Source organism: Acanthisitta chloris, unplaced genomic scaffold (genome assembly GCF_000695815.1).
Source record: "Acanthisitta chloris isolate BGI_N310 unplaced genomic scaffold, ASM69581v1 scaffold2768, whole genome shotgun sequence".
Taxonomy (NCBI): domain Eukaryota; kingdom Metazoa; phylum Chordata; class Aves; order Passeriformes; family Acanthisittidae; genus Acanthisitta; species Acanthisitta chloris.
The window spans coordinates 66,739-88,984 of NW_008688511.1; the positions used below are offsets into that span (position 1 = coordinate 66,739).

A 22,246-nucleotide genomic window follows, 5' to 3' on the forward strand; every position below is an offset into this window, starting at 1 on the left:
GGATTGGGGTTTTGCTAGCTCTAAATTTATTTAAGACCTAATTTCCATCCCTGACCTGTTAAGACTGATTCCCAGGAACCGAAATTTGCAGCGTTCACAAAGCTCTGCTTATTGCCTTTGACATAATGGTCATGCAAACTAAATAGATAACCACTCACTCAAATGCCTCTCAACCCAATACTTTTATAGTAAAAATTCTGAATTTTACAAGGAGGCACACTTACAGATTTTTTACATGGTGCAAGATATTCTTAAAACATACTTCAAAATTCTTAATTTGTCCATTAGTCCTAATACGTTGGAAAGGATATAAAATTCAAAGATGGTTTAAGTCCATCCTCCAGTGCAGTTAAATGATACATGAGTAATCCTTTCCTCTTCATAAATTTTGAATGGATAAATAAATATAACAAGTGTCGCTCATTGTCACAAAGCAAAGTAAAATCAAATGTTACTCCAGAAGCCCTTGGCTCATAGTGTGCTATGTATCCAATGCCTCTACAGAAATTAGACAAATAGAGAAAAGCTAGAAAGAACCAGGTATTACTCACATGGTGCAGAAAATGTCTGCTGACATATACTACTCATTGTAAAAAGGAAAAAATTGTTTATAGGTACATCTGTGCAAAGTCTGGAATATAGATATTCTGGAGCTCAGCAGTTTTTCATTCAATATTCATCCTAAAGCCTTCTGATATATGGATTTTATGCTGTTTCTGGGCAGTTTTATATCAGATGGTTGTAAAGACTGTTAGACTTAATAATAACAGTAAAAGTTATAAGCATGTTTAAAACTCGATTGATGTTTCAGTATCTTTAACTGCATCATTTATCATAATAAGATGTTTATATTTCATCCTTCTGAGTTACCAGTGGTGAAGCATCAATTTATCTTTTTGTTCTGATCATGACACTGGTTGGTAACGTTCCATGAATAGTATTTATTCATTCTGTAAAACTGTGTTATTTTCAATACTCCTCTAAATAGTATATTTTAAATTTAGCAGAAAGCTTTACCCCTAGAAAGTAATCATTGCAACACCCCAGGAGCATTCCCTCTTCCTAACTTGGAATATCTCACTGCCTCTGCTTTGAAGTATAGTGGTGATTTCTAAACCATTGCTGACACTATAAAATGACTGACTGGGTGGCTCCAAGACCCTCACACCAAGATGTAAGAGGTACTGCCTGTGTCCAGGACAGTGACACCCTGGAACAGGAAATCTACCACTTGAACAATAAACAACGGGTGGGAAATCAACATTTGACATTAAGCAAAGGGTGGAAGGAGGAAAGCTAAGTTCATATAACATTTTCATTTTGATTTCAGATTTCTTCTCTCAACAAATCTAACATAACTTGTATTTACATATATTCCGTGCATCCCTCATCAAATAAAATTCTGGAAATATAGGGTACTAAAGATGTCTCATGATACACCAATGTATTTATACTCTGTAGGATCACATGTATATTTGTTCTGGAAACTAAGGCACAATATAATCCCTGAAGGCATATAAAAATGCAGCTACTAACAGCTGATTCCACCTACTTGTAAGCCATTTAAGTTGCATATTTTGATTGCTGCAATGAAAGCAATTCTATTAATAAAGTCAAACTGCTGTGAATCAAGCTAAAATAAGTGAAAACTGCCTTAAAGTAAGGAATATGATTGAATTACTGGTTTTATGGGTTTTCATCAATGAAGCCCAACAAAGGAACCTACAGTCATCTGATGCACAGTGTTACAGAGGGCAGAGAAGGAACAAGCATATAGTATATTACTGTATCGTCACTTCTGTACACAAAGTACATATTATAAAATTAATTTCTTATTGCTTTCCCAAATTTTTCTAGATTGAGAACATTCTTGTATGAAATAAAAGGCAGGTAAGAACCTAAAGAGAGAAGAAAATTTATCAAGCAGTCAGAATTCAAAGTTTTATATTAGTTTTACAATTTTTAAACTCACTACTTATGGTGTAATCCCTCTCTCTAACCCAAAGTGACTGGGGAATAGATTAGAGCCACAGCATTCTCACCTTACTGCTGGGGAAAGAAGAAAGTGCACTTTCACATAAAATGTATTTGATCTACTCTGGAAACTCTTTAGACAGTTCAATTTATTAATATTCCCAAAAGTTAAATCTGCTTATCAAACATGTTTTCTTCACATATGCTATTTACATCCAATAACCAAAAGTATTAGAATGCTCTACTATAAGTAATATTGAACATACCATAAAAACACAAAGGAACTAGAAACTATTAATTTTCATAAGATAAAATTAATCTGTATTAATGGTAGGAACTAGGTATCTTTCCTGTAAGGAGGCAAACAGAATTAAACAATTGTACTTACACAAGGGCAAGGTTTTACTGCATCACTTGGGAAGAATCCAAGCTCTCCTGTTGTTAGATTTCTACCCTAGAAAAAAGAACCACAAATTTTTCCATTTTTGGGACATAATTGGGATTAATAGTAAATACTAATACATCCACAGGGATTTAGGACAGCAAGTATATCCAAGAATATTTAAAATGAAATGCCATTCTAATAAAGTGTTGCTCAACAGTTGTGTGGGGTTTGTTGTTATATAGTCGGTATTTTTAATATAATTAAGTAATAATTACAGCTGATAGACCTGAAAGCTCTACAAGATAAGTGGCAAGACGGGAGCTCAGAGACTGGGATTTGATTCCCAGTTCTGTCAATGCCTGTCAGTGTCTGATGTCTTCACTAATGTTAATTATCTGCTTGCAAGTTACTTTCCCCTCAGCTGGCAGTCCAGAGAAAGCTACCACACTACAACATTACAGATCCCCAAAATGAATACACTACCACACAGCAGCACTTGCAGCACCTGAGAGATGAAGCCAATTCCAGCAGAAACTTCAGGTTAATAATCCAACAGCCAATTCAGATGCTAAGTTAAGGGTTTTTGTAAGTGATGCAAATCATTGGAAATGGGGTGGGCATGAGAATAACAGCAGAATTAAAGACTAACTCTGTCTATGATACATTCACAGCATGTAGATGCAATCACACAACTGGCACATCAGCTGCAGAAATGCATCCGGCACAGCCTAAACTGAGCCATGCAACCCAACTGCTGCCCTCCAAAGCTGCAGGACCACCCAGTTACTCTGGGCTTCTAAGCACCAATCAGCAGCTCACAACTCAACACCAACCAAGCTCTCCTGAAGAACACCACCTCAGCCAGACAAAACAAGAAAACAAAATCACCTTTCCAGTCCTAGTAAATAATTGGCTATGACCATTTTGACCACGTTTCAGAGCAGAACAGAGCACGTTTCGAAAATTTCTGAATGCAGATATATAAGATGGAGGCACTGAAATGTGTATTTTGGCAAAAAAATGTTTTCATTTCACAGATTTTTAAAAACATGTAAATGCCTAACCACCATTAAATTTAATATACTGACTCTAAGCATAATATACTCTCAGCATTTGACAATGAGAAAGAGTACATTAACAGCATTATAATAATGAAGATTACTTTCTTTATTTTTGATGGCATACCTGCAACTTAAAAAAATTAAAAAGGGAAAAATCTTTAGCAACAGCGTGGAATTACTTTGGGGTTTTAGTTCATTTTGTTTCAGTAACACTAAACGTATAATTGTACCCTAATACCACCACAGAAAACAGAATTCAGCAAATTCATATGAGGGGAGATGAATGTAAAAAAATTAAGAGGTTTATGAAAAAATAAAAGCATCCTTTGATTGGTGCTACCCTAAGCACAATAAATGAGTGCATCATTCTCCCAGGGACATCACTATGCAACTTATCACACAGAGCAACTGCCATCTTTGCCAAATATACAGCAGGTAGGCAGCATTTAAGCTAAAAATGTTTTATAGTGATGACATTTAAAAAAGAATGATATGCAAGCAAGTCACAACCTTACAGATTTGAACCTGTCTTCAGAAAGCTACCTTGCACTCTTTCAATATTATATGCTTGAATACTGGTTATCCTTTCCATCCATGTGTTTTATTTACTCCTGAAACACAAATCCCTCTGATGTATAGACTTAATTTTTAAGCACATCTCTGACACAACCTGCCATCTAGGTGATGCTTATTTACAAGACTAATCATACCTGAATAGCAAGTGGTATCACACTGAATTAAACCAGCCACTGAATAAAACATACTAATGTCTATCAAAACATGTCTCACCACATTTAAGTTGTAGCTTAAGCACAGCATAGTAACTTGTGTTGTTCATCTGATGCAATGTAGCAAGTTAAAAAATTATACCTTAACCACACATACTGTTCTATTACAAGCACTTGAATTTCTAAACTGAGCAATGGTCAACTTACAAATCCATTATAATATTAGCCTTGCAGGTCAGCTGTAAATGACTATAAAAGGCCTCTTGAATAATCACAGATTTTAATACAAATTATGTTTTGCAGGTTTTTTTCTTAATATGCATTTTAAAATGCAGATGTCATTAAAAGACTTTGGAAAACCTGTATTACACAGTCAGTGACAAGAAAGAAAAAGAAACTCCTGAATGATGTTAATGGAGATGACAATTTCCATTAGGATACAAATCTACTACTAAAGCTTCTGGGGAAAAAGCCTCACAGAGTTTCTGGTTTCTGCTAGTTAAACATAGTGAGATTCTAGATAAATCCTTTAGCATGATAATCACAAAAAACATCTAAGACAATTTCCAGTAGATAAAGTTGATGGATGTGTATGAACATGACAATAGAATCAGTCCCACGAGATCCCAACAATTTTGGCTTGTACTAATTGTATTAGTCAGATGATTACCTTCTAGACAGTGCCAAGTCAAGAGCAGGCTTAAATGTTTCTCTGGATCAGAACTCTACACCCTGTAGAACCAATCCCTACATACAAAACTACATAGGCAAAAATCTGTCCAGCAGCAGCGTTCGGAGTGATTTATTTTAAGTGACAAAAAATACCCACAGTCTGCTAAGTAACAGGTTGGAGGGGTTTGGAGGGGAGTTGTTTTGCTTGTTGGGTTCAGATTTTGGAGGGAGAAGAGGCTGGGGTGGTTGGATTACAGCTACTTCTGTATTTTACAATAGATAAAGCAACTCTATTGTTTATTAGTTCCCCCAATTAAATGCTGTTCAGGATGAACAGTGACATAGGAAGAGTTAACTGATCCAGACCTGAAGAGCTGGGAGTTCAATCCTAAATGTATCCATAAAAACAAAAACAAAATAACCAAAGCAAAAAAAACCTAAAAATTATGACCTAGCTCCCATAACAGACCAAGCAGCTTTTATATAATATTCATTAACTTATTATAGCCTCAAAGAAAAAAGAAAATCATGAAACCAAACACAGGAACAATTCAAGACAACAGATGCTTCCCAGTTGTTCTATTAATATCCTGAAAGTTCTTCTATTTAGCTCTACTTCCATGTATCCAATAATACAAGCAATTAAGAAAACAATCAAGAACAAAGAAACATACTTTAATGCATTTATCACTTAAGTGAATGCAAGTCAGTATTTTTGATGCTTATAGTTCTCAATTAAGAAGAAATCTCTGTAACAAAAGTAGTGATGTGAATCACACAATCACCAATTTTGCCATCAATAGAATATACCTTTCCTATGCACATAAAAACCCTGTCCTTAACTGACTCTAGATGGCATTAAGAATTTTAGGCATGGTTCTGTTTTGCAGAGCTATTTCTCTGCCCTATAAATCTAACAAGGTTTGTCAACATATCTTTTAGTTCTGCTGTTACAGAAGCAACAACCAAGAAGTCACAGAACTTGCTGTTTGTGCCAAACACTCTCCTTAACTCTTATAATTTCACTAGAAGGATTGCCACCAATGTCACATTTTTGCAAACAATTATTCACTGGGACTTTTACTCTAAGCTTCAAGAATGAAGCTTTACACCATAGAGGAAATACTGGCAATTTAAAATAAAAACAGTTTTATTTGGGTAAATCACAAAGATTTTTTTGTTGTTCAAGAAGAAAAACCTTACAAGAGCAATATATCAATAGGAAGTTAATATCTGGACTAACAGAACATAGTCACTTGCTAAATGATACAGTACCTGCCAAAATAAGCTATGTGCATCTCCCCTGATTAGTTCAATAGTGTCCCCAATCTGGATATGCAGTGGTGGACCATCTTGAGCTGCTGGCTGTGGTATTCCACTGTAGTTTCGAATTACCTGCATTTTTGGTAAACCTAAACACACAAACATACACACACACAAAAAAAAAAAAAAAAAAAAAAAAAAGGGGGGGGGGAGAAAGAAAACAAGTCAGAATCTATTTTTAGTTACTGACAATTTATAAAATCTGAAGACCACAAAAGCAATTGAGCAAAGCAACAGTGGCTTTAATAGATACATGACTACTTAGTACTAACCATGCACAACCTAATAGAAATTAATTACTTTGGAAAAACATTTGCCCTTCTTTCTTCTTGAAGTAAAGTTGATATCATCTCTATAGAGACTCTTTCCTCTACATGTACATCCCTGGCTCTGTATAAGGTTCAAATATTAAAGCTATCTTTGTAGTTCAAGGCAAAAATTGTAATGAACTAGCATTAAAGGCACCAATATAGATCAGTATTACCAAAACCCTACTGCTGATGGGAGAATGTCCAATAGAGTAAGGATGACAATGGATGACAATTTTACTGCACTATTTTTACTGCTAAGGAAAGTATTTAATATGAACTGATCTATTTTTAATTATTTTCCCTCTATCTTTAAATAAAACTTTTTATATATCAATTGTCCTGTTTTTCATCGAACACAGGATGGTAAAAATCACTACCATTAAGTGGGTGTATCAGTTTAAAATCTTAAGCAGAAAGTTTTTGGTTAAGTAAGATTTTGTAAGAATGTGTATTAAGAAATGCAATTAACAGTGAAAGCATGCAAAGTCAAGGATACTGAGCTGCCACATTTAATATGTCTCTTGCTGAAGGGTCATGATTAACTTAATTCTAACAACAAAGGATCATCAGGCCCATAAAAGACCTATTTCTGTTGCAAGATCACTACTGTAATTTAGGTGGCAATAAACACAAATATCCATGATCTCCTCTAAATTGTATGGAACATAAAAGAAATCACCTTCAATAATTACTACTCTCTGCATTAACGAATAAATACTAATCCCAAGTGCTGATGAAACATTGAGCAAAGTAATACCAGCTCTTATGTTACTCAACCCAAACCCATAACTTTTACTATTTCTGTAAGTTATCTGGCATGCTTAAAATGAACATCTAATTATTAGTAAGCCATTATTCCACTTAGGCAAATATTAGAAGTCGCTTTGTTTTTCAAACGAAGGCTGTCAGGCTTTCAAATACTGATTCAGCACCAACAAATGCTTCATCCACTGCATGGCAAATAAAAGCAATGCAGCAAACAAGTATCTACTCAAAATATAAATGATAGTTTTACATTTGTGATGAACAAATTGTAAGCATGCACTTGTCTTAGAGACATGCTTGGAAGTCAAAACAAAGGCACAAAAATTATTCAGTTATGAAACCTTGTATTGGGTGAGTTAGTTTATCATATTCTTAGTGTGCAGATACTTAAAACCCCATCCTTGTACTCATCTTATCAGAAGATGATCAAAAAATAATCACGACTTTTCAAGTGCAAACCCTGGTGGGTTTTTTAAGATACTGAACTGGTGAAATTATTAAATGTAAGCATGAATAAAATTACTTTTTATTTCTATTTCACTGGTAATTATGATTATTGGCATCTCTGAAAACCAGGCCAAGAGAACATGAGGGGAAAAAATAATGCTTTGTCAACTAGCAGAACTGTTCAAAAGGTAACACAGAATTAATCCTGTTAAAACATATCATGCCTGGAATACTTGTGTATAATTCAATATGCTTAGTTCTGTAAAATCTGACAGCAATTTTGATTACAAAATTACCTTGGCAGATAAAACATTGGAAGATTTCATCTAACACCTCTTGGCACCACTAGAAATAATCCTATTCATTTAAACAGGCTTTTGGGTTACAGCATTAGTGTTAATGGAGTTGATCATCTTATTTTAGATCCCTTCTTAAAACTTGTTGTAATGCCTACAGAAAGCATCTCTCTCAGCTGGTCTCTACTATGGTGACCAACAAAACTTATTTTTCTACTATAATTTTTTTACTTACTCTTGTCCAATTATTGCCTTTGGTCTACTTAGGAGTTCTTTGAGCTCAGAACTGTCTTTGCTATGAGTACACACTGCCTAGCACAATGCATATACATGATCACCAGACTTACAAAAACCAGCACCTGGAATTCATGTCTATGATCCCAATACATTGCAACAATATAGAACAACATTGCAATATCACTGATTACTGGTTTATTTTCATTCAGCCCCTGAAGTACAGATACTGCATGCCAGCTTCAAGGCCACTGAGGAAAAAATGCATGTATAAATAAGGCAAATTATTTTTTTGTGCTAATTACTTAAGCACGTTAGATTGGACTCAGATTCTGAAAAGCACTTTATACCTCACAGTAAAACAACTGAAGGCAAATTGACTCTCCAACAAGAGAAGCATCAGTGTCACTGAGAAAAATGTTCATTTCAGTATCAGCAATACCAGAGATGTATAGATACCCTGTATCAATCAAAGATATAAAAGCAGTGAGTGCACAACTAATGTGTTCTACACATTGTATCAGAAGGACCTGTCCCTGTTATATTTTACATGTTGGGGTTTTTTTTTAAATCAGCTTTTCCAGGAACAAAAGACTAAATGAAATCTTTGAATCAATCAATCAGAAACAAGCACATACTATTCTGGACTAGCTACATTTTCCATGGGTGAGTCTTCTTTTCACAGAATTTCCCTTATATCACCATTAAGCACAGAAGAAATAAACGGGGTAAAGAAAAGTTTATAAACTGAGGTAAAGAGTCCAAGAGCTCCAAACAGAATACTCAACTTGCTTTTCACTATGTAATTACAGATTTGAATATAAGGTAGCTCAGAGTTTAGCAGATTAGCATTGAGCTGGTGTACATTTAATTGGACAGAAACTGATCAGCCTAACATACACAAAGTACACTGGGGTGTGATGGATCAGGTCTTATCCAGCATTAACACAGGAACTATCTTAAACAATCTATCAGTTGTTTAGCAAGCTTATCCTAAAACTAATTTGCTCATTCCTACTGTTCATTTTACAACCCTGTTATCTTAGCATTTAGAATTGTGCTGGCTTTGGCTGGGACAGAGCTAAGTTTCTTCATAGTAGGTTGTATGAAGCTATCTATGGTTTGGATTTGTGATGAAAACAGGGTTTGCTTGCACAGCATTGAGGCCCTCTCTGCTTCTTGTACCACCCTGCCAGAAGGCTGGGAGGGGACACAGCTGGAACAGTTGACCCCAACTGAACAAAGGGATATATGCCATAGCATATGACATCATGCTCAGAACATAATGTGAGGGGAAGGAGGAGGAATGGAGAATGTTTGGAGCGATGGCATTTGTCTTTCCAAGTCGCCATCACACATGATGGAGCCAGGCTTTCCTGGGGATGGTTGAACACCTGCCTGGCCAGGGAAAGTAGTGAATGAATTCCATCTTTTGCTTTTGTGTGGCTTTTGCTTTACCTGTTAAACTGTCTTCATCTCAACCCATGAGTTTTCTCACTTTGAGTGAGTGGCTGCACAGTTAAATCACAAGAGTCTTCTATTTCTCTGTGCAAATTAGTGCATGGCCAACTAAGACCCACCTAGATGCAGAAGCCTGCATAGTTCTTTTCTTTGTCTGCATTTATTCTCATACTACAGTTAGAGAGCAATCATACCCCTATTGACCTTCATTTCGCTAGGCTAAACGAGCCAAGTTCTTTAAGCTTCCTCTTATAACAGATCAATTCCTCTGAGGCAGTATACCAACTGCTTTACAGAAGTTCAGACAGACAAGATCTCAAATATTTTCCTTGCCTATCTTGACATTTCATTTTTAATTGGCACATGGATTCATAACAAATATACTCATTAAGAATCCTGAGCAGATCCTGTAATATAATAATGCAGACTAGAAAAAACAGTGTTACAGAAGTCTGATATGTTTTACGTGCAACTATGGATTATTTGTGACAGAAACAGTACAGAACCATGATGCATTAATGATTAAAATGTGAAATATGGTAAGCATTAGAGACACTGCCATTGTGATGTACATAGCTGCAGTACTGAGAGTAACTGACAACTGCAGAAAATTTGTGGAAACATATCTGGCACGAAGATGTTATTCACGAATATGTTCAAAACCAGATAAAATTCCAACATAAAGGATAGGGTCAGGATTTCATCCATGCATTATTATCATTTATGTTAAAAAAAACATTGGCTTCCATTAAGTCAGATTTCCACATGACAAAGTTTTTAATCAGGAAACTTTCTAATTTAAAGATACAAAAAGAGATCAACAGTTTCTAACCTTGAAATCAAAAAGAAAACTCATCCAGCTATTAACACCAATAAACAGCTGAAATTTACTTCACTTGAAAACCAGGAAGAAAACTCAGATTCCTAGAAAAGTCCACATAGCTAAGTTCTGGGTCACAGAGCTCACATAAATTGATGATCTAAATAGTAGCTCATGAGAGAAACAGAAAGCATGATAGAGTCAAGATTTACAAAGCACCAATTTGGCTACATTCCAGAAAAATGAAACCTGTCATAAATGACACCACATATTTGAGTATTTCATTTCAATAATGAGTCAAGGAAGGAGGTTACATTTTAAAGTTAACATAGTACATAAGTTAGAACACCCATCATACATGAAATGAAAAGAACACAAACTACTTGTATTCCTTCCAGCAGTTCTGCATTTATGAACAGCATTTAAGTTAGAACACCCACTATACATGAAATGAAAAGAACACAAACTACTTGTATTCCTTCCAGCAGTTCTGCATTTATGAACAGCATTGAATGACCCTCAGAGTTTCATGTAGAGATTCAAAAATGTTCTTTTTTGTTAACAACATGCATAATGCATGCCCTGTGATGACCTCTATCTGTCAAAACTGATTCCAGCATCTGTTATTTCCAAGCAACACAGAATGTGGTTTACACTTCGGACAGGCATCATTTTAGCATACAAAACAATGACACAGCATATAGGAGAGCAGGGGTCAAAGGTGAATTTGTGGATATACTATTAGCACAAAGACATCAAAAACAGCTTTGTCTGCATCAAACATCCCTAGTTAATATGAGTTAATATGAAGGAAGATTATCTTTTTCTTTAGGTAAAACATAGCCTAGTCACCCAATATTTATAACTTGATCCAGAAAAACCCACTAATACAATGGAATAAAGCCTCCTGACTTCATGAGGCTTTCAATCTGAAACACAATTTTAGACTACCTGGCAAGGCCACATCTTAATGTTCTGAGAATCTCAAGAAAATTACATTTGCCTTTCATACAGGAAATTAACATAAAGGCTCTCTAATTCTGTTCTTTCTTTCACAACAGCATTTTGGGTGTCTGTTTGGAATCTCTGAACTTGCTTTAACCCTTCTTGGTTTCTACCTCTCTAACTACAAAAATAGGGAATGGTGTTCTGCTGAGAAACAAGCTGACTTTTAGTGACTGACAAGCCTTCCATAAGAAAGACCAGGAAATATATTCCATCTCAAATATCCAAGCAGGTACATCTCCAAAAATCTTCAACCTCCAACCAGGAAGTGAGGGCAAAGTACCTCATGGTAGTATCTCCTTGTCTCAATGGATTAAATGTCTGAACAGTGACCCACAGCATCATGGATAATTTTAGCAGCTGAAACTAAAGAGACATAGGCAAAAGAGAATTTGTCCTGAAATAAAAATGAAGAAATAAAAAAAATAGCATGCTAAGTGAAAACTGTGAAGGTTTCAGATCAAGAAGCATAACCGCAGATAACAAAGTAACAAGGAGTTATGATTTAAAAAAAGGAAGAGAAAACAGATGGGTTGATAAGGACAGCAGTGTGAAGAGCAGGTGAACTGTTATACCCACAGTCTGAGCATCCATGACACCAAAACCACCAGCTTTGACACCTTTTTTGGCAACATCTAAGTCCAAAACTAATATCAGAAGCTTGTTGAAGGAAAGCTCTAATCCAAGCATGGGCTACATGAAAATTAAGTTCTTTGGCATTCTCTGTGTTCTTCAAATCAACTCTGCTAACTTCAGCGTTTATAATTCCTGTTCCTAATCATTTTATTACAGAATTACGAGTATACATGATTCTCCTCTCTTGCATTTATCAGCAGAGTGGCTTCTTAATTCCTCATCAGTGTCATCTACCTCCACAACCAGTGGAAGTCAATAGCTTTGTACAGTTACTACCAATGGCAAAACTTGTCTAGAAGAACTTCCCAGATGATGAGGAAACATGAGAAAAGCAACACTGCATAATCACTTTAAAAAAAACAACTTATATTCAGTGTCTGAGTCTACAAATGCCACAAAAGAAAGTAGGTTGGGGTGGAGTTTCTTTTACTGTTCGGCTGAGCACTTATGACACAAATTACAGAACTCACATACATGTGCACTCTTCAGAGTAGCAATGATTTAAATAATTACTATTGGACAAAATTAACACAATTAATAAGGACACAGACATACCTCAAAGAAGATATTTCAATTGAACTTCTCCCAGTCTTCAGCCATTATTTTTGTATGCCAACTTAATTAAAAGTTCTAATTTTAGATAATGTTTATAAGCCTTACATTCACAGAATCATAGAATGGGTTGACTTGGAAGAATCTTTAAAAACCATCAAGCTCCAACCCCTCTGCCACAGCCAGGGACACCATCCCCTAGAGACCATGCTGCTCAAAGCCCCATCCAACCTAGCCTTGAACACTTTTGGGGATGGAGCAACCACAACTTATCTGGGTTATGTGTTCCATTGCCTCACCACCCTCACAGCAAAGAACTTCTTCCTCATGTGTAAAGTAAACCTTCCCTCTTTTGAGTTTAAAGGCAAGATGGCTGAAACACTGACATTGCCCAAGACTCAGCTTGGAATACATGACTTGTCTTCTATTTAAGTGCTTTGTCTTTCAGCACTGTTCAATTAGTCTTACTATTACTATATGACTAACCACAACCTAAGTTTGTCGCTTGACTTAATTCAAAAAAACTATAGAAAGCTGATTCTTGAAACGTTTAACAGCTACCATGAGCCTTAACTCCACTGTCTAAGTTCCTGCCTATGTAGGTATATAAGTAAAGCAGCCTTGGCAGGGCTTTCTTCCAGAAACAGAGAACTCACAAGCGCTAGAAGAAGGTGGGGGCAAAAAAAATTTTTCACTGTCTCTAATTCGAATTGCAAATCTGTAATGCACTCCAAACCACACCTGATAAACATTCACATTTCTCTTTTTTCACCCACAGTCCTAACCCTGCTCTCTGTGGTTGTCCTCCCTCCAACAACTGTTTCCTTCTTAAAAACCTTACTGAAGCAGCATTTGGGGTTCTCTTCACTACCTGTCAAATGTTCTATAGCTCTTCAAAGATTCAATTTTTTCCCCATTTCTCTTTAATGCTGTATGTATAAGCTGTATTCTTGGCAGAGACCTCTGCAAAAATGGTCAACCAACAACTGAAATTAAGATGTGTGGGAGGAAAAAATCTGTCTGCTAACAGTCTGATCAACAACTTGTTATGAGAAACAAACACACCACAACTCAGGAAGTCCTTTTGCTTCTTTGGGTTTTGTAGACCTGACCAATTAGCAAAAAGCCCCCTGATAAGTAGCTGTTTCTCCATCTTACAGTTAAGATCCACACAAAACTTGGAACTACATTGCAGAGCATAGCAGGAGTTCGTTACAAGGAAAATAAACAAGTCTAGCAACACTATCCAATTTATATAATTGCATTTTTAAACTGTATAACTTCTGAAATATTTCTACACATTTATTTTTCCCTATATTCGTTTGTGTTTCTTAAATAAAAAATGCAGAGACAAATGGACATCTTCCCCTGCTCTGAAAAACAAGATTTGGCTTCACTCATATCTTTTTTTCACCAAAGACAACTGTACTTAGTGACAATATGAGCAGCATTAATAAAATTAGCAGCATAGGAACATAGACATGCACTGAAGTGAACAATCTCAGCAGCAGCTTTAAGTTTTCAGGTCTTTGAAGTCAAGGTCACCTTAGGGGTCCTATGAATACAGCTAGCACCTATTTTGATCAGAAATAAGCAATTTAGCCAAGAAAATTCAGAATCCAAACTGAAGTTTCAGAATTAAATATTTATTTAGAAAGTAACTCCAACAGAAGGCACTTTCTTACTTCACTCTTAAGCAGAGACATTCGGCACACTGTGACATTCAGTGTGAGAAATCTGGAAGCTTGTCTCTGTGCAAGAGAAAACAGGCACTACAAAAATGCTTCTGAACAGCCATGCTATTGGACTTCAGAGGAGACAGCCATAAGGGCTGCCTTTTGGGAAAGGAATGAACCTATCATTATTTAGATGACCGATGACCATTTGTCTCTCATGCCCTTAAGGGTGATTCTGCTGACAACTCTCTCAGATTCACTCTGAGGTTTAAATTTATTTTTGTGTCTCAAAACAGGAAGAAAAGAAACTGAGAAAACTGGGAAGTGGGGGGACAAAAGTAAACCAAAAATTAGTCAAGTACACTACAGAAATAATCTACTGACCTACAAATGCCAACCCATTCTTGTTTGCACAACAAGCTTTTTCAGAAGCTATCCCAGGCTTCTTTCAAACACTGTCTTCCCTTACAACACATACATTTGGTTTTGCAGATTCATATATAAACTGCAGCAATAAGGGATGCCATTTTCAGAAAGGAGGAGTACCAAGTACTGGAAAGATCAAGGACCAAAATTTTGAGCTCCACTCGCCAAATTTCTTTTACTATAACTTTTTAAATTTTACACAAACTTTAGCACATAAATTTAGAAAGCCTGGACATACCCTAGACTGAAAACTGGGAACTGCCAATGCAAGAACCTATGTCTAAAATAACTGAAGTTTCATGTGCAATTCCAACATCATGTCTTAGTACTCATAGTCAAAACCAGGCACTTACTCAGAAGAGAGGGCTATCTGCAGGTCTGCACTGAGAGAAAGTAGAAGAGAGCTAAGAAAGTCACTGAACTCATAATGATAATAGCCACATACTTTTTGTGATTAATTAAGAGTGAAAACTATTTTTCTTTCACTGACAGACCCTGGTTTCCCTTTCACAGCATGTTTTCTTCAAAACAAGTGTGAAGGACAAGCTCTTGTGTTTTGTACAATTTACAACTTCAAATGCTCATTCAGGCAACTAGTCCTTACTTGCAGTGACATAGGGAGGCATCCTTGTGAGAGTACAGGATTTAGGAATTGCCCAGATTGCAAAGTCTCAGCACTTTGAACAAACATTAGAACTGGCCAAGCACTAAATGTTTTATGTGAACAAACAATAAAGAATAATCAGGTTCAAAAGTACAATTTCATTTCTTTCGACAAAGTAATGAAATCTCATCATTTCAATGGAGTCTACTAGGTGAATTAGGAATACAAATTTTAAAAATCATATTGCCTAAAAATTAAGAAGCTTCATTATTTTCTTTCAAATTAAGCAAACTAGAGTTTTGGCATATGAATTAAGAAGTGTGGTACATGCGGTGTTGCTTTTTATAAAAGCACAAGGCATGAAAATTAACCAGCGTTAATTACCACATCTTTTAATGTGATGCCATAGACAGGCACGGTGTTCTAATACATGTATTTGTTCAAACATGTACCTGCCCTGAGGTGCTAACAACTTGCACTGGGCAGATATTATAGATGAGCTATGAAGGTGTGTCCAGACAGTAGGTTACGTGCAGCAAAAGGCTCTGAAATACAGGGATACATCTTGGAAGACAGAAATCCATTATTCCACAGAAGTAATTATTTTCAGCTATATTTTTGATACTAACTTCTGCCTGCCCAGGGATGATTCTGCAGCAAGAGGAAGGTGGTTTGAGAACAGGAACTCCACTTTGTAAGCTGAATCGAATACTGTGAAATGCCATGAACCTTCTACAGGACCTAGTCATTCTTTTGTTGAGAATTCACAAACTAAATAATTTCTAAAAGAACACATAGCACACGAATATCCACACCTATGCCACCTAGACACTTTCACAGGTATCAAATTGAAAAAGCATGCAGTGCTGAAAACCTGCTGACATTTTATTCATCAAGCATTGCAAAAATGAAAATTAAATTATCTTTCACGCAATTTCTTTTGTGCTCAGTATTGACTAATAGCATCTGCCTCTAAGATGAAAGGCCTTAGTCTCCATTTCTGTTACTTACAAGAATTAAATTCTCTGGCAAGAGAGGCATTTTAAATTATTACATAACTTGAAGGGGAAGTGGTTGATGCCTAACAAAGCAGGCAGGTTCCAGCAAATGACAAATAATTTTGCCTGCATGCACCCTCTTCATAATGCTACATAATCCTTCAGCTTTTCAAGTGGAACATTCTTGTGATCTCACTCTTCAAGCAATTTTTCTTTCCTGTGGCCTCTACCCTGGTTATGGCAGACACTGTTTTTACTTCTTAACTGATAGTTCTTAACATACATTCAAAAAAAATGCCAGGCCTTATGGACCTTCTTTACATGCAAGCAACAAATGCTGCCAAGAATTATGGCATTATATTAATCTATGAAAAAACACTGTTGTTTTGGATAAACCAAACCTGCTTTCAAAAAATATGCCTACACTTTTCTGGTCTCTATAGGCTACAGCAAATAATTTCTTTTCATTGAGAAAAGTGAAAAAAAACTTGCTTTCATTACAAATTATTGGTGTTATAAAAGTAAAAACAGGATGAGTAGGTATTTCACTGTTACCACCACAATGTAGTTTAAATTGTTTCTCTCTAAATAGTATATATTTGGGCTTCTGTTTTTATGTTGCATACTTCACACATTTGAAGCATTGCCAATCTATGAAAATTAATTCTAGAAAATCCAAAAGGCATCATAGTTTATGATACCTACAGCTTTCCCATGAATTTGTAGTATCTCTAGCCTGTGTTAGAATGCCTAGATAAAGTCATTCAGATCACAATTTAAATATCCACTGAGTATAAAAACATATATATCTTAAATACCTATGTCCATTCTTCATGTACAAGTTACACTTTATTTTCTAGTACAACTAGTATACCAAAATATTATGTACTATTCTGATGTGCTACAGTTTCTGCTAACTCCGTTTTTAGCAAAGAAAAATATTTTCAATTTTTAGTACAAATTTTTAAAAGACTTAGGAAATTAAGCTATTTAAATTTTTCGTGTCTACATATGAGTCCTTACCTTGAAGATGGTTCACATGATGAATAAATAATAAGCAATAAAAGGGTGTTGTTTTAAAGATAAAATGAAAACGTAGAATAAAATCAACCATGATCACTTGATCTTCGTTGCAAAATCAAGATGTCATTGGCAAATTCTCATAGGTAATAAAGATCGGAATCAAGTTTAGTCCCCTGTCAAGATGTCACTGCTGTCACAATAATCATGCATTATCTTAAATATTTTTGCTTCTTCCCCTCCCCATCAAGGAAACCCTCATATATTAATCTTCACAACGGTGAAGCTTCTCATTCTATTTTCTGTTTCCAGTCTGAATGGGGATTATACACTCCAAAGCATGTAATTTGTTATGATATTAAACATACCTGAAAGCAAAAAAGTGTATGGGTTGATACCCCATCAAAGCCAGGATGAGTGTATTCTGTCACACCCCCACTAACTGTGCAGCCTCAGGACTGAGCTGCTCCAACAACCCAGTCAGGAGGGAAGTGACTTATTTCCCCGTTGCCACTGCCTTCCTTGACCAGTTTGTCGTTATCTCGTTGAAGCTACTTAGCCCTGTGACCAGAAGAACATTAGATTCAAAAGAAAGACAGCGAGGGAACACCTGGGTGGGACAGAGCACCACACCTTGTGGCAAGAGACTGTAGTTACATCAAAGAATCACCAGAGATCAAACTGACACCAGAAGAACACCCAGACTTGGTTCTTTTGCTGAGAAATATTGCCCTGACAAAGAATATGCCTTACACACTTAAATCCTAGCATCAGCTTTTTGAGTTTATTTGATCATTCAATGTTTCCCAGATGCCTGAGCCGTGTGCAGAGCAGCATACAATTAGAAGATTTAAATCAATATCACCAGAAACAAGCACATAACAGAACCAGCACACAATGCACAAGGGCAGGCAGAGATTTAAGTCTCCATCATTATGTCTCATACTCTTTACCTTTTGAGCCTTTCTCCTTACTTATCCTTTATCCAAAAAACGAGAGAGGGAAAACTATAGGGCAACCTGTAGGGTCTAACAGAAGCAGAAAAAAGAAAGACCTGTAGAAGATGTACTAGCATTGAGTGAATTCCATTGCACTAAAATGAAATTATCACCAAGTCACAAGTAAAGTGTTACTGCCAGAACTATGATGTTATTCTGGAAGGAAAGCTGTGATCCATACGTGCAGCTTTTGTTGTATCATATTTCATGCTGTTTGTTGCTGTCAAACCCAATTAAGGAACAGTCCAAGAACAGTAAATGTGCTGCATTACTGTCTGAACTAAAAGACAGAGCTTCATGCTCACCTCTCCGCCGCATGTCCTAATCCAAACAGGCTGGTTAAAGAATAACCTCTCAGGTTAACGGACTGAGGCATGTTTTCAAGGTATCAGATAAAGAAGTTACTTTTTAATTCCCTGTTACACACTGAAGCTTAAGAAATGCAAATTATGAGAAGTGCAAGACTGAGCACGTCTCCTATTTATCTGCAGGTCAGCAAGAGCAGCAATGAGGGTTGAACTCCAAGTGCTTTCTCTGAATCCCTTATAAAGATACTTTTCTTTTTTCCTGGATAAATCACATGTAAGGGTTAAAACAATGGAGTTGAATGAAATTATTCTACTAAAAAAACCATCATATCAATTTTTATACTGTCACTACTTGAAAATAGTAAGTATTAAATAAATTCAAACATAATATTGCTGAGGTTTCAATTATGATCTGCAACCCATTTCTTAAAACAGCCTCAGTACCAGAGAAACAGTTAAGTGAAAGCAATATTTTAGAGCAACTCAGCTGTAATCAGCAGAGGTCCCAACACAAATAGCTGACATTTGTACAAAGCAGACTAGTAAAGTCTACTGTAGAAACAGAACTTGGATCTATACACCCATTGTATGGATAAATATAATGTAAAGACTACAAATACTTTTAAAAGAAAAATCAGGGACATTTTTTATAGCTCTTTGAAGCAGGCAATGAGCATGAGCAACAAGATTATATATTAATGCAGCTTAACAAAATAATTTGAACAGGACTCACTCTGAGGCTCTCTTGTAGTTTTCACAATACAAGAGGCAAAGCTTCCCTTCCAGATAAATGAACAGAAGAAAGACAGCAAATCAAAGGTCAAATAATAATTTTTTTTTGATAACAGCAGGTGATTTCCAAGAGGGTCACCCAAAGTAATCCATGCTTGGGCTTTCCTTGTTCGAAAAATTACTAAGTATTATTGAAACGGCAGTAAGAGTGGATTAAGTCATGTAGGAGGTGCAAAATCATTTCTTTAAAAAGAACACTACTTGCAAAGGACTGAAGGAAGATTTCATGAACAGCAGCGTTACAAGTCACAGAATAACTCTGTCTGGAAGAGCCTTTGGAGGCTATTTGGTCATACCATCATGAAATATTTAAGTTAAAGTAGCATATGGATTGAATACTCATGCACAGTGATGGAGTGTAAAACAGGTATTGTAGAGACAACAGATCTCAGAGTAATTGCCAAGTATTCTTTACAATCAGTTATTTAATATCATAATGTAATTTTCCTATGTATCAATCAAATTTCTTGGAGCAGGCACACAGCTAGAAAGACTGATCACTACTGGACCTAGAAGCATGCAAACAGGATGGTCAGATGTACAGAAGCACATCTGTATCAGAAGAATTAAGCAGCTAATGGCTCTTCTGGCCAGAGGAGATATCACTGGAGGGGATATGACAGAGACAACTCATGAGCGGCATAATCACGACAAGTGAGAAAATACACATTATTTCTTAATTTAATATTCATTTTCTTGATTAAAAAGAAAAAGAGGTGTCAAAGTAATAGGCAGCAGGTTTAAAGCAAACACAACGTGGTGTTTTCTTTCACACAACTAATTATGCAAGTGACAGTTAAAGGATGTGAACACCAACGTTTTAGACTGGTTCAAAAACTGGTAATGAAAATACATGGAAGTAAAATTAAGAGCTATGAAACAAAACCACAAGGTATGGCAGGAAGTACCACAACATCTCACCCATATTCTTTAGCATCCATTTAATTGGCTACTGTTGAAGGGATCCTGAGCTAGCTTGGCCTGCAGCCTAACTCAGCCTCACTGTTCTCTTCTCTGGGAATCTGAGAGGTGATCAGATTAAAAACTCTCCTGAAAAGCAGCATCAGTTTCTCAGGCTCTTTCCTCTGGCCCCTTCTACCAAGCTTTAAACCCATCCTCAGGCAGAAGGCAGAGGCAGTTCTGGGAGCTTCCCTTCTGTGAATTTTCAGCAGTCTTTTTTCTCCCATGGGATGGCTGCTTTCAGTTTTACAATGTTTCCCAAATTCTTTGTGTGAGAATTACTTTGAAGTAGTGATCAAATACTGATTTAGTTAAATGAGTGAGCCACAAAAAAAGAAGCCATATGCTTTAGAGCACTGTTAAAATTCAGTAACTTTTGACTATTTTTAATCATTCATTGCCTCATTATCTTTGTTTTGCCTTCTGAGAATGACAGCACCCTGAGGATTAAAATCAGATATGATAATAGATGAGTAAATGCAATACTCCTCTCAAAGAAGAATAAGAGATTTCTAAGTCCCAATAAACGAGCAAAATACTATGCAATTCCCTTCTACTTGCCATGGTGAGTAAAGGCAGCTTTGGGCAACATAACTTTTGCAGGTGTCTTTTTTTAAAATACTGCTGGTCTATTTTTGTGTGTACAAAATACTGAACAGTATAATTTTTTGGTTTATTGCTCAGAATTTTGTGCCCATTGTGTCCACTTTTACTTCATATTTCCTTTTTTCTGCCTGACAACTCCCTTGTTGTCTTCTGTTTTGCTTAGTTGATGAGAGTTTTTATGCAGAAAAACAGGAAAATACTGTAGGTTTTTTAACCCACCTCAGCTTAAATATTACGTTAATACATGGCTGAGCATGTATTAAACACCATTATTTCTCTAAGAAAAAAAAATGTTAATTGCTTAAAATACAGAGACACTTCCAAAAACACATCCAATAAGACAAAAGAGTTTAAATTACTCAACTACAAACTAATCTTGCAATCCAACCAGACAAGGATGAAAGAGTTTGACAAAATAAATACATTTCACCCTTTGGCATCTGGGTCTTCTGATGTTTAATTAAAAGAAAAGGCTAAAGGCTATGTTCTTCTCTGAATGTTAGCTCACTGCTGAGATGCCAAGGGGACAGGCACCTTTCAAAATACCTCTCCCCAACAGGAATGTAAAAATAATTTTAATTTAAAATAAAACAACCCAAATAAAAATCATTAAACTGCATTTGAAATGCTTCATTGGAAGACAAAACTCTGCTTTGCCTCCCAGAAATGCATTAGTGGAAAATTTCTTGGTGCAAAACATTAGACATGTTCTTTCTTGTACCACAACAAAGATGAATTCATTATTTTGTGCAGCACATGGCATCAGGGTTGTAGTAAGAAGAAAAAAAATAGCAAAGATGCTGAATGGAATATGTATTTTTAATAAATACATGAGATAAATTAATTTGATCTCACAAACTGAGCACTGAATTGAGTGACCTAGGTCCACCTGGGAGAAGCTGCACCATTTACTGCTTGTAAGAACATGATGACCTCAAGGAAATTCACAACTGGCCTCAAACACCAACACTATTCCAGCCACATGATGTAAAACATGTTAAAACACTCCTATCAGTACTAAGAGATGGTCACATTAGAGCTGCAAAGGCCTTTGAAGGACTTCAGAACCCTCAGAATTAAACAAGATGTCAGTAAGCAGCATTGCATCTGTCCTGCTGAGGACTCTTTTGAAATCTAATAAACCTCATTCTTAACTGAAAAGGAAATTTACCTGCCAATAGGACACTA

General features: G+C 36.1%; 1 protein-coding gene across 1 annotated transcript in view; it reads right to left on the reverse strand.

The window, feature by feature from the left end:
- The window catches only part of VAV3 (vav 3 guanine nucleotide exchange factor), a 98,553-nt gene that overhangs the window by 21,812 nt on the left and 54,495 nt on the right, over positions 1 to 22,246 (reverse strand). The window contains exons 19-20 of the mRNA XM_009081029.1: positions 6,096 to 6,232; positions 2,363 to 2,428 (exon numbers count right to left, since the gene is read on the reverse strand). Coding sequence (XP_009079277.1) covers positions 2,363 to 2,428; positions 6,096 to 6,232 — 203 coding nt within the window. The remainder of the gene's footprint in view (positions 1 to 2,362; positions 2,429 to 6,095; positions 6,233 to 22,246) is intronic.